Here is a 13,567-nt window from a genome sequence, read left to right on the forward strand (position 1 = left end):
TACTGCATGATCATGGTGTTCTCATATGAAAATCTTATTGTGACAGCAGCTTGTGACAGATTCTTTTGGAAGATAATGGGGTAGTCTAGACTCAGTTGAGTGACTTATCTAGTGATCCTTAGAGGTCAGGATCTTGTGGAGGGGTCCTCCATATATCACACATAGTTTATTAAATTGGACATAATGGGAACTGTTAGTTAACTGTAGCTACCTGGACAATTTCCTTGTTTGCATGAAATGAAGAATGAAAGATAAGTGGGTAAATATGTAAAGTTCCTTTGTGTCTTAAACTGAGATTTCATTGTCTAAATGCAGCTATTTCAAATTGTGGGAAACCAATACTTCACTATCTGTACCACTTCACTTTACTACTACAGTGGAACCTCTACTTACGAACTTAATCCATCCCACAAGATGTTCGTTAATTGAAACATCCGTAAGTCGAATCATCATTTCCCATAGGAATGCATTGAAAACTGATTAATCCATTCCGGCTGGTTTTGGTTCTTATGTAGAGGCGCCATTCATATGCTGAAGCATTCGTCCCCATTTCATCCATACTCTACCACTAGGGGGAGAATTTTTCTTCTTTTGATCTAAGATGAACCTAGGTCAAAAAAAGGTCAGGAAAGGGGGGAGGGGGAGGGAACACCTTCTAAACAGAACATTTTAAAAACAAGCACCTTTTAAAAAGGGCAGGAAAGGAGGGAGGGAGGGAACACCTTCTAAACTGAACACCTTTTAAAAAGTCACAGAATCTAGCAAGCATTAGTCCAGCACAGAACTCCTCATCACAAAAAGAGAGCGGAGGGGGGGGGAGACTTGAATCTAAATTCCATTTTAAAGCCTGCCTGCCTGCCTGCATCTACAACCACCACAGCCCCTCACATATTTTTTTTATTTTAAAACATACTTTAGAGCCACATTTTAACCACATACATTTTAAAACTAAAATCTACACTGCAAGACCCATCAGAGCACAGAAACATAACCCCCACCTAGCCCTACCCCCCTCCACCAAGCTGCAAAAAAACCCTGTACAGTACAGTAAATACAGTGTACTCACCCAGAACAGGTAGTCTCTCTATTTTAAAAAAGAAAGTCAAAAATACAAAAATAAAAAAGCCAAAAATTAAAAAAAACAGTCCATACAGTACAGTACCAGGCAGTACAGTACAGTACCAGGCAATACTAGGCAGTACCAGGCAGTCTGAAGTCTCTTTCTGTATCCACACTCTCTAACAGCTGGGGCGAGTGAGGTAGCAGACAAGCAGCCTCTTTGCTGGCCAACGGTTAACTGAAATTTCCCGGCTTCCCCGTGGTTTTTTTTCCTGTTCATAAGTAGGAGCAAAATTTTGTGAACGGAGCTGTTCGTAAGTTGAAATGTTCATAGGTAGGGACGTTCGTAAGTAGAGGTTCCACTGTAGTTCATTGTGCTACATGTACTCTATGGATATAGAATATGTGTCACCACCACAAATGTAGCTAGCTGTTCATATATTCAACTGAATGCCTGAATAAGGCTTCTGGGGGGCAAAAGAGATGCAAATAGAAACAGAGCTGAAATGAGCAATGAACGATGTGTAATTATCCTTTAACATGTTTCACAGGTTCATAAGTTGGAAATTTCTTTTGTTTGGTAACTGGTCTTTGGGAGGAAACAACAGGCTCTGCATTTTGATTGTCCAAATACGGTGGCTGTGAAGAATGTATTTCTGCAGCATGGCAGTTTATCACTTCTTGATTTCTCCCAATTGTGAAGCTGACAGTCTTGTCTACTTTTCCATGGAAAAGATTTCAGAAAGCTCTTTACTTGAGACCTTGGCACATCACTGCCAAACGAGACAGCACAGACCAATGACTCATTTTCATATATTCAGCTTCTTCAGCTGATTAACTTTCATTTTGAGGTTAAATTATAAAGAAGTAGGAACTGAAATAGTGTTTATTCCTTTTTTATAAAGTACTGTTCACAGTGAGTTCAGTGTTTGGACAAGTATTATCTCACAAAGCAGAGACAGATTTTTGTGTGAACTTCACAGTGTGCTCATGCAATTTCAAATCAATTAGAAATGGGGGTGGTTGGCGGGAGAAGGAAATGCAAAGCTTTACCAACAAAACTGCAAAGCTGTGTGTTAATTGGAACTTTAAAAACTGCATAAATACTGAGGCTAATTTATACCAAAGAGAGGAACAAAGCTGTTATGTTTTATAATTAAAAGATGCTAATTTGGTTTATAAATAGAAGTGTACTTATTAAATGAGAAAATAGTTCACTTTGTTTATTGTGGGTTGTCAAGACACGGGTTTTTTTTAACATCCTGGTGAGACTTTAATTTGAACCTCTAATATAATACAAATCAAACATGAAGAAGATGGCATAGATCCTAGTAGGGTAGTGTGTGTTGTGTGCTGTTAAACTGGAACCAAGTTATAGTGGACCTAATAGGGCTTTCAAGATATTTAAGGAATTGTTTTATCCATTCCAACCCCCTAGTGAGTTTCTATAGTCAAGCAGGGATTCAAACCCGAGTCTCCTCTGAGTCCCAGTCCATCATGCTATACTCTGCACCACACTGGATATCAGTAAGTAATGAGGTGCCATTATTCAAATGTTGATACGTATTAGATACACAATTAATTGTGCATGATTCCCCAAAGACTTCCAGTCTGCTTTTTTCTTACCAAGAATAATTTGAATTTGGAAGGTCATTTAATACTGCCAGGGCGGGGTTCACTACACTTCCCTCTGTTCATTGTAACAGTGGCAGGTAGACCCATCAGTATCAACAGTATAAATCATTAGCGAAAATGGCCGTTCTGACAGACAAGCGCTGCTTAGCCTTCTCCCCATCTATTTTTTGACACAGTTGTTAAGCAGATGTTTGAAATGGTAATATCCTTGCCATTTGTTTTGATATTTTGTGCCTCTGTTACTGCAACTGACCTCTCTGGACAGAAACGCAAGAAACAAAACTGAAATGCATACATACCTATGTACATGCCATCATACATACATACATACATACATACATACATACATACATACATACATACATACATACATACATACATACATACATACATACATACATACATACATACATACATACATACATACATACATACATACATACATACATACATACATACATACATGCCGTATTTTTCCGTATAATTGTTTTATAATGTCTGCTAGAATACTGTAATTTATAATTGTTTTTCTTTATTGAATTCTATCATGTATATTGTTTGTCTTGATCACAAAAATGGCCAGAGATTTTTTTTTAATTTTAATTCTTTTAACAGAGTGCCATATCAGGTCAGGAATTCCAATGGCTGAACATCACCCTAAGAACCTCCAAAACTTTATAGACCTCTGGAGAGAGAAAAAAGAAGAACCTTGTGTTCATCACAGCTGGCATTTGTTCCCAATTAAAAGTTAATTCCAGAATGAAACCAAACAATAATTGACAATCATATCAAAACTCATTTGAGAATCAAAGTATAATTTGACAGCACAGACAGAGTTCTGACTCCTGTCCTCTGAAGATGTCAGCCACAGAGACTGGCGAAATGTTAGGAATAAAAACTGGCGAAACATTAGGAAGAAAAACCTCAAGAACATGGCCACACAGGCCGAAAAACTACAACAACCATATAATTTTTTCATTGTTTTCAATAGTTCCAGGCAACATCAGTTTGACCAGTGGTTCTTAACCTTTGTTACCCAGGTGTTTTTGAACTGCAACTCCCAGAAACCCCAGCCAGCACAGCTGATGGTGAAGGCTTCTGGGAGTTGCAGTCCAAAAACATCTGAGTAACAAAGGTTAAGAACCAGTGAGTTTGACTATAGCTATCTGTTTTAATTTATCCTGCTGGTTATCGTATTTGTTTAAAAATATATATTATTTTATTTTTATTGTCTTTTGATATTGTGTTGTTTATCTTGTTGTTAGCCAGCCAGAGTTGCTTGGTTGCCAGATGGTGCGGGGTATAAATAAATAAATAAATAAATAAATAAATAAATAAATAAATAAATAAATCTACAAGCTTTATTTATCTTTATTACTTTCATGTTATATAAACACAAAAATATTTCCCAAATATTCAAGTCTTACATGTTCCATATGCAGAAGATTACTTCAAATAGTAACAAGTTAAAATATATAAATAGATGTAGGCACAAATGCTTAAAAGTATATACAAAAACTAAACTTAAGTTTCAGGCAAATATGTAAGCTAGCATTCAATCGAAAATACATAAAATATATATTTTAAGAATAAAAAAGGAACAATGGAAAATGTTTCAAATACAGTCTGAAAATGCAGAAGCTTATATCCTTAAAAGGCTCATTTTAACAGTAAAAGGCAGAGAATGTACCTCTAAAATACCAAAGTTCTTAAGAATAAAAATATATTAAAGAAAATGATTTTCTTAGCCTCTAAGCATATTAAGAACACACACACACACACACACAAAAATATAATTCTAAGTTCTCACCCAACCAAAACAGCTTGAATCTATGGAGGCAAATTGATGATGATTGTTAGTTCTTGCCTCTGGAAATGAAGCTTGCTGCTGCACAGCTACATGATTGCTCTTGATATCCTCTGTGTGTAGCATAGCATGGAGTGTTGTTGATCTGAATGTTGTATTCATCTCTCTGTGTGTTATCTCTCTATATTTCTAATTCTTTTAGTTGTTTTTCTTTTCCTTTCAACTATAAATGATCTCTTTTCCAGGGACCTGGCGATCCAGGGACCTGGAGCACCAAGAAAAAAAATTTTATAGGAAATTTTATTGTCCCTACAGTCTTTGTAACTCCAAAAATCTGTAATACGGAATCTGACAGGTTGCCACTATGAAAATAATGTCATTGTTTTGACTAAAATTTTGCAAAGCTTGGAGGACTAAAGGCCTGTTTTACCAGGGTCCTAGTATACCAAAATACAGGAAACCCAAGGTATTGGAACTACAAAGAGTGCAAATTATATCTACCACCTCCATATTTACACCTTCCAACATAAACATATTCAAATGTCAGGATTGTTATCATACAGCTACCTTGGTTGGCTGAAGAACTGACTAATTGTTTTGCAATGACTATAGTAAATTATTGTTCAAGCCTCAATTGTAAAAGCACTTTCATTTTCAGGGCTACTTTTTTCCCACATAGCCCTTAATCATTTTAACATGCTAAACATACAAAATTTCACAGCCATATAAATTTAATAAATCAAATCAATCAAATGTCTCATTTTTCTTTTCAAGGAGTACGGATGCTAGATGGTGATGTTACAGACATGGTAGAAGCAAAATCACTTAGCCTCAATCCCCAACATATACATATCTACAGTGCTAGCTGGGGTCCTGATGATGATGGGAAGACAGTTGATGGACCTGCTTCTTTAACACGTCAGGCCTTTGAGAATGGCGTCAGAATGGTATGTTTGTATAGATTCTCTCTCTCTGTGTACTTGCAAGTTATATATTGCTGACGTTAGAAAGGATGATGAAAATGGATAGTGGTGTTTGCATGGCGTCAGGGATTGCTGAAAATAAATCAGCTGTGATTAGAGCCCATGGGACAGGGAAATCCATAATCTGGGAAGCTTATTTTCAGGCACCCACCCATGTGTAGTATGTCCTGAAAACATTCCCACCAACTCAACCAAGGGATATGATAAGTAGCATATAGTGGTGCCTCGACTTACGAACACCCCTACTTACGACCATTTAGACTTACGAACTGCTCTGGTCTCAAAATTTTGCTTCGACTTGTGACCAGAGCTTCAATTTACGACCAAAGAAAGGCAGGGGAAAAGGTGGGAAATTCAAATTTCTAACAGTTGGTGGCAAAGAGGCTGCTTCTTTGTAGCTCTTTCACCCCAACAGTTAGGGAAAGGGATGCAGCGGCAGGGGGAGATGGCGGGGGAGTGTCCCTTGGCACTCCTCGCCACCCTCCGTGGGGCCAATGCCGCCCCTGCTACTGGGTCCGGGTCCCGTAGGGCCAAGGACTGACCGCAGCCCACCAGGATGGAGGAGGAGGCGGTGCAGGAGGACCCTTGCTCTGGGATCAGAACCCCCTCCGCCCCTGTGCTGAGGACCGGGAGCCAGCAGCAGCAGTGGCATCAGCCGCATGGGCGCGGCTCTCCTTCTCCATCAGTAGATGGCTCCTGGGCTGGTCATCGGGCTCCTCACTGTCCTACTTGGGGCCAATGCCGACGTGCCTGCTGGCTCCTGGTTCTCAGCATGGGGGCAGAGGGGGCCCTGATCCCAGAGGAAGGAGGAGGAGGTAGCAGCATGGGAGGACCAGGAGCCAGCAGCAGCAGCCCTGCAGAAGGTGGCAAGGAGCCCTGACTAGCAGCCGCTGGAGCCAGGCCGCTGTCATGGCCGTGCCCACGCCCTGCTGGAAGGAGAGGCTCCTCCTGGTCAGGACCTCCGGCTGCTCGCCCCGGCCTCACCCTCCACCATGGCTGGCCCCGCCACCACTGCCTCGGCTGCAGCCGGGGAGTGAGTGCCATCAGAGGAGGCTCCGGACTGCCTGGTAAGGTAAGGTGCTGTTTTTTCTTTTTAAAAAATTGTTCTGGGTGGGTTTTGGCTGGGGAGCAGGTTATGTTTCTGTGATATTTTGTTGTTTTGTTTTTTGGTGATTTTTGTTATTGTTGTTGTTGTTTTTGCAGTCCCAGCATGGGGCTTGCTCTGTTTATTTTTAGGTGTGTTTTTTTGCAGCCCTATGGGGCTTGCAGTGTTTTATTTTTATTTTATTTTTTGTGTGTGGCCGGAACAGATTAATCGTGTTCCCATGCATCCCCATGGGAATGCATGCTTCGACTTACGATCATTTTGACTTCTGTTCCGTAAGCACGGGGGCAGAGGGGGCCCTGATCCTGGAGGGTGAAGGAGGAGGAGGAGGCGTAGGATAACTTCCTCAGTGGCTCAAGGGGGCTTTTCTTTCAAAAAGGTTAAGAACCACTGTTCTAACACATTCTTATTATGTTCTTACATCTATAAAACTAAGTAGTTTTTAGATGCCACCTACTCTGCATGCATTTGGACTGCAGTACTATGAAAGAGCTTTCCTACTGATTTTCAGCCAAGTGTGCACTTCTTTTCTTGTTATATCTTTGGGACCAAGTCTTATCAGAGATATCACCTACACAAAACCTCCACACATCTGAAAAGTATTGATTCCCAGTCTTTTCCACTTGTTTTGGGAAACATTCTAAAAGTTTATATTTGTAGCAAAACCAGCAAGTGAAGAAGTGAGCGAGCTTAGATGATTGCATGACCCCACTTCTGTATGCCTCTGTAAACATTTAGATGTTCTGTTAGCCTTTTGCAAGAAGAATAGAATCTTTTTGCAATTTTAATAAGCATTCAGCCATGTAAACTTGAGAGTTGATTTATTCTATCTTAGTCCTATGAGGTGAGCTCTAGTTTATTATGTCATGATCAAATTTGTGAGGATTTAGGTATAGTATAGTGGATAGAGTAAGGGACTAGGACTCTGGAGAACAGAGCTCAAATCCCTGCTCAGCCATGGAAACTCACTGAGGCAGTGGAACTAATAAAACCACTCCTTAAATATCTCACCTTGAGAACCAGGGCCAGTGTAAGTCAGCTCCAACCTGACAGCAGATCTCTCTCACACACACACACACACACACACACACACACACACACACACACACACACACACACACACACACACACACACACACACACACACACACACACACACACACACACACACACACACACACACACACACACACACACACACAAAAAAAAGGAAGTAAAGGTTTCTTGCTGATGGTTCTTTTCTTGGAAATTCTTTTTCATTGGTTATGCTTTTAAAATATTTCTAAAATAGTTTTCGTTCAGCGCTTTTGCTTGACAACTTTTGTAGCTTATTTGTTATAGTATATTGGTTCCACTAGTCCTAAATGTCTGGAGTGTTTTTATTTATTTATTACCTGGGTGATCTCCCTTCTTCATCCTCTTGTGTTGGGAAGGAGAGAGGTGAGGGGGTTTGGCCTCGGGAAAAGGGCATATGATTTCATCTCTTCTAGTTCTTCTCTTGAAGTCACAATTTTCCTAATACAGCAACCTCTCATTTGCTTAGAACAGTGATGGCAAACCTGTGGCACGCGGAGCCCTTCTGGCACATGAGCATAGGTCGCTACTCCCCCCACCCTCACCCCCGCGCAGCCAAACCTCATGAGGCAGCTGCAGCTGAGATTCCCCCTTCTGTCGCCACCTCCGAGTCTTCTGGGTCCGTCACCATGATTCCCCCTTAAATCGCCACTTCCAGTTCCAGTCTTCTGGGTCCGGATCCAGGTCTGTCGCCACCGCTATCACTCTGGCGGCACACCACCCCCTGTCCCCCCCATTTTGGGCATGTGAGCCCAAAAAGGTCTGCCACCACTGGCCTAGAAGAACTTTCAACTAGAACAGTTACTTAAAATATAGAGACATTTAAGGGAAGCACCATGCAAATCATCCCATCTTACTCCTGCACTTGCTGTGTTTTGCTCCGAGACTGAAACACTGGGAGAATGAAAACCAGTGGCTAGAATGCTATTAGTTATGCCCAATGGCATAATGTGATTTATATATGGACAATTGGCACATTTCCTCAAGTTAAGAAGTAAGCAAAGGCATTTGCTCTTGTGTACTGTCATGTGATTCAGCAGACAACAACAAATGCATACAGTAACTTTTTAACTTGTGGCAATTATCCAATGAGATTTATACCAGCTGTGTTATACTGACAAGAAAAAAATGTAGGATTTTGTCAGTATTTTTCACCTGTATGAATGTTTCACAGAAGTGGCTGTGGTAGTTGTTAACCTCTATCTGACCAGTACTGTATAAAGCAACCTGTCTTGAGCACTGTGTCTGCTTTTCCATCTCTAAAGCTGTTCCATCAGAAATCTTATTCTGACCTCTCTGTATTCTGTGTTTTTGTGAATGGCAATAGGGAAGAAGTATGTCCACGTGGAAGTTCCCCATGTGTTTTATTGAATTCATTATTACTAGGCCTGTGATGTGATTTGAACCATAGTTTTGTGATAATGACAGGTTGGACATTCCTTGCAGCATTGTAAGAGCTTGTTTGACTGCCTTACTCCCCCCCCCCAAATAAGTCACTGGGAGAAGGGACAGTGGGAAAAACCTGCTGATTCCTGTTCAAATTGCAAGTCGTTCAAGATTCTGTACTCAAATTTCATTGTTAGTTTGCAGCAGAGCCTAGAAACTCCTGAACAAGCCATGGCCTTCTCCAACAACCCTCTTTAAATACTCACTCTTGGGACTCTAATACCTCTGATCAAGTTTGAAGTGGATCCAGAGGGTCATTTCTTCTCCAAAGCCAGCAGTCGACTTATGACAACTCTAAGAATGACTAACCTCCAAAAGGTCTTGTTATGAAGAGTGCTGTGTAGCTCTTGCAGACTCAAGGCTGTAGCTTCCTTTATTATGTCAATCCATCTCTTTGGTCTTCCTCTTTCCCAGTTGCTTTTAACTGTTCCCAGAATTATTGATTTTACAAAGAGCCTTGTCATGATGTGCCCAAAGTACAACAGCCTCTTTTTAAGTCATTTTTTCTTCTAGGAAAAGCTCAAGCTTGATTTGGTCTCACACCTACTTTTTTGCCTTTTTGGCAGTCCATATTTGCAAAGTTCTCCTCTAACACCATATTTCAAATGGGTCATTTTTTCCCTGTTGGCTTTCTTTATTATCAGGCTTTCATATCTGTACATGGTAACTGGAAATATCAAAATGTAGATGAACCTCATATTGAGAGTACCACAATGTAGATAATCTTCATAATATAGACAGGTTTCGAGATCTAAGTAGAGATATTAAGGATTCGATGAATAAATTGTAGTTCAAGATGGCCATAGCTGAGGTGCTACAGGCCATCAGTTCTGTTTTATATAGAGATAGTTTCAGGTAGACAGGACCAGTCATAGGCCACTTGTTCAGTGTTAGGGGACCATCTGATTCGAGAAAAGAATTGGGCAGATGGTGGAGAAATAGGAGATGAGGATAAAGGAAAAGATAAAGATAATATAATAGGAAGGTGGTCACTAGCTGTATGGTTACCAATCAGAAAGTCAGAAAGGAAAGAGAGAAGAGATGGTGAAACCAGGATATAATCAGTAATGCTCGAGCCCCTGGTAGATACATGGGTAAATTCTCCTGGGATGTGTTGTTTAACAAAACTGTTGAGGATAGTTAAATTATAATGAAGACATATCTATTAAAGGAAAAACATGGGTATTAAAAAAGAGGTCTTTAGAAGATCTTGCAGAAAGAAACCAGGGAGAACTTTGCTCATCAAAGCTCCAGTTAAGGTAGAAGCCTAAGGCATGATTATTTGGACCTATTCTAGAGTTAAGGTTGCATGCAATTAAGACATGAGCAGAGGGATAGGCAATGGAATATTTCAGGAGAAGTTCTCCTAGGTCATCCCAGAGGGACGGGGATGAAGCAGTAGGGATAGGAATGTAAATGTTGAATAGTAGGATCTTTAGATCCTTAAAAGGGAGTAGAAAGGTTTGGAAGTATGAAGAATGAGTCTCGAGAGAGAGTACAGAAAAAGGGAGGGAAGAATTAATGAAACAAGAAAGGCCTGCACAGGGACGGCCCTTTGAGTTAGTTTTATAGGCAGGGAGATGGTATATAATAAATCCTGGAATATAAGGGGGAGATAAAGACCAGGTTTCTTGAAGGAGAATAATGTTGTGTATAGACAGGAATTGAATAAAATCACTTTTGGACGCTTTCTTCCTCCATCCCGCAATGTTCTAGGAGAGGGCCTTAAATGACAAAGTGGAAGGTACGGAGGGGAAGGTAACCGGGAGTCAAGCTAGGGAAAATGGGGGGGGGTGTACAGCTAGAAATTGGATATGAAGGGGAAGTAGTAGAATCAAGAATTTCCTTTGGGGAAAGAGCATGTGATAGGGGATTGACCGATGTGTGTGTTTTTTTGGGAATGGGAAAGGGTAAGTGCCTGAGTGTGAGGGAAAGAGGAAGAGAGATTTTCTCTAGTATGCACCTTATGGGATGTAAAGTAGAAATTTAGCGGAGGGGGAGATTGAGACAAAGCATTAACTAAAAAAAAGGGCTAGGACTGAGATTTTTTTTAACAATGCAAAAAGGTTATTGGTAGGATGAGGGGTAGCAGGAGGAAGGGCAGTAGAGTCCTCAGTTATAGTAGACAACACTGTTACATACAGCACTGATGTTACCTGTCTGTCATGGGTTTGGAGGGAAAGTTCCATCCTATGGGGAGTGGAAGGCGGGACATCAGGAGGAGGGGCTGTACTGTATATATATGTGAAGCGTGTGTGGAGAAGTTAGGAGAGCTGGGGGAGAAGCTGGAAAAGAGCTGAGAGAAGAAGCTTGAGTGGGAGTCTGTGTGTCAGACAGGGTACTACTGTGTGTCAGTCAGTACCAACCTGATAGGTTCAGGTGTCTGTAGGGTTAGCCAGAACTGATAGGTTCAGGGTCTGTGCTTCAAGTTAAGTGTTCTGTGTGAACCAAACTGTGTGTATGTATGATTGAGACTAAGCCACGTTACTGTATCTTATCCACTTGATCATTTTATTTTCCCTGTGTGTTATGTAAATAAACCTTGTTCCTTTATTTGTTAAAAATCCATCCCTGGTCTGTGTGACTTCTTATAGGGAATGGTTGGTGGCAGCTTAGTTAACGTGTGGCATATCCCAGTAGGTCTGGGGTTGTCACATTGATTGGTGTCCAGCGTGTGGGATACGACTGGTCCAGTTGTCCAGCGGTCCAGCAAAGCCTTGGCAAGTGTGCCCAGAGCAAGGGGGGTCTAGTCAGGGACAATCTGAGAGCGCGTAGGTAATCTTCTAGGCTTACCTCACGGGGAGGTACGCTAGTGGAAGAACGTGTAACCTCAGATTGGGGACTAGATTAGGGAGCTCTGAGGCAACCTGTTTTTGGCGGGGAAAAAAAGCTGAGGCAAAACTGTGAAATAGCAGTGATCTAGCTTGTCTGCTGAGAGGCCTAGCAGAGGGGGGTGGACTCTGGCTGGCTACAGTTGCAAGTTAGTGCTGAAGGACAGCAGCAATCTATAGAGAAGGCTGGTTCTGAGGCAAAAGAAAAAAAAAGTGGTCGCTTTATTTTGAGGCTTGACTTTTGAAAGCAGCCTGTTCTGGGGGGGGGGATTATGCCCTTGACTCGAAGCCAAATGGCAGAAATGGGTGAAGTGAAAGACCCCCAGGTTGACCAAGGTTCTGAGGATGAATTTGGCTCAGTGCAGGGTGACAGCACGGGAGAACAGAACCCAGAACTCAGAAAAATGCTCATAGCCCAACAGCATGAACTGAGGGTGAGGGAAATGGAGGAAAGGGAAAGAGAGAAACAAAGGCAATTTGAAAAAGAAGAAAGATTAGAGAGACAGAGAATGGAAATGGAGAGGGAGAGAGAGAAAATTGCTCTGGAAAAAGAAAGAATGGCGTTTGAGTTAAGAAAATTGGAACTGATGAACCAGAACAATAATAACAATAGAGATTCTGAGGTGGGCCAATTGTCTAAAACTGACCTGAAGAAATTCCCTGTGTACCACAAGGGAGATTGTCCTGAGGTGTTCTTTTCCCTAGTGGAAAGAGCGTTTGTGGACTTCTCAGTAAGGGAAACTGAGAAGATGACCATCATGCGATCTTTAATCAGTGGCAGCCTTGCAGAAGTCTATGCAGAGATGCCAGAGGAACTGGTGAAAGATTTTGCAGAGTTTAAAAAACTGGTGTTTGCCAGACATGGGATAAATGCGGAACAGCTGAGGCAAAGATTCAGGTCAATCACCAAGAAACCAGAGCAGACTTTTACCCAAGTGGGGGCCCAATTGGTGAGGCTGCTAGAGAAATGGCTATCTCAGGAGGGGACAGAGACCTTTCAGCAGCTCAAAGACTTGATAGCGCTGGAACAGTTCTATTCAGTCCTGCATGGGGAACTGAAATTCCAGGTGAGGGAAAGGAAACCGAAATCTGTGGCAGAGGCAGCCGAGATCGCAGATTTTATTTCCCAAATAAGAAAGCCCTTGGGTGAGGGGAAATCTGTAGGTAAACCCAAAGAAACCTACAGCAAGTACTCTCAGGGACCAGGGAAAAACCAGCAAGGGGGAGGGGCCCATGGTGAAGGGAAGCCCTCAGACATGAAACCAAGACCTCAGATTTTGGAGGGAAAACCAAAACAAGATGAGAAAGACTCAAAATATAGCAGAAAATGTAATTTCTGTCAGGGAAAGGGCCATCTAATCTCAGAGTGTGAGAAATTAAAGCAGCTAAAAGGAAATGTGCCTCATGATTCGAGTGGAACCAAGCCAAAAGCTGTGTTCTGTGTCCAGAAAGAGCAAAGCTCCTTGTCACTGAGGGAGCCTGTTGCCATGGCTACTCAATCTGGAACAGTGACATCTGCTGATCAGGCTGAGGAAAATGGTCCTATTGTGGAGGTCAGGCGCTGCTTACTTGTGAGAACAGATTCTCAGTTGTTTGAAACAGCAGGGGTGGACGTAGGAATACTTGA

At 41.6% G+C, this 13,567-nt stretch overlaps 1 protein-coding gene across 2 annotated transcripts in view; it reads left to right on the forward strand.

The window, feature by feature from the left end:
* PCSK5 (proprotein convertase subtilisin/kexin type 5) overlaps nucleotides 1-13,567 on the forward strand; it is a 357,644-nt gene that overhangs the window by 149,741 nt on the left and 194,336 nt on the right. For both annotated transcript variants that reach the window (XM_020787785.3, XM_020787784.3), the window contains exon 7: nucleotides 5,276-5,448. In XM_020787785.3, coding sequence (XP_020643444.3) covers nucleotides 5,276-5,448 — 173 coding nt within the window. The remainder of the gene's footprint in view (nucleotides 1-5,275; nucleotides 5,449-13,567) is intronic.

Source organism: Pogona vitticeps, chromosome 2 (assembly GCF_051106095.1).
Source record: "Pogona vitticeps strain Pit_001003342236 chromosome 2, PviZW2.1, whole genome shotgun sequence".
Taxonomy (NCBI): domain Eukaryota; kingdom Metazoa; phylum Chordata; class Lepidosauria; order Squamata; family Agamidae; genus Pogona; species Pogona vitticeps.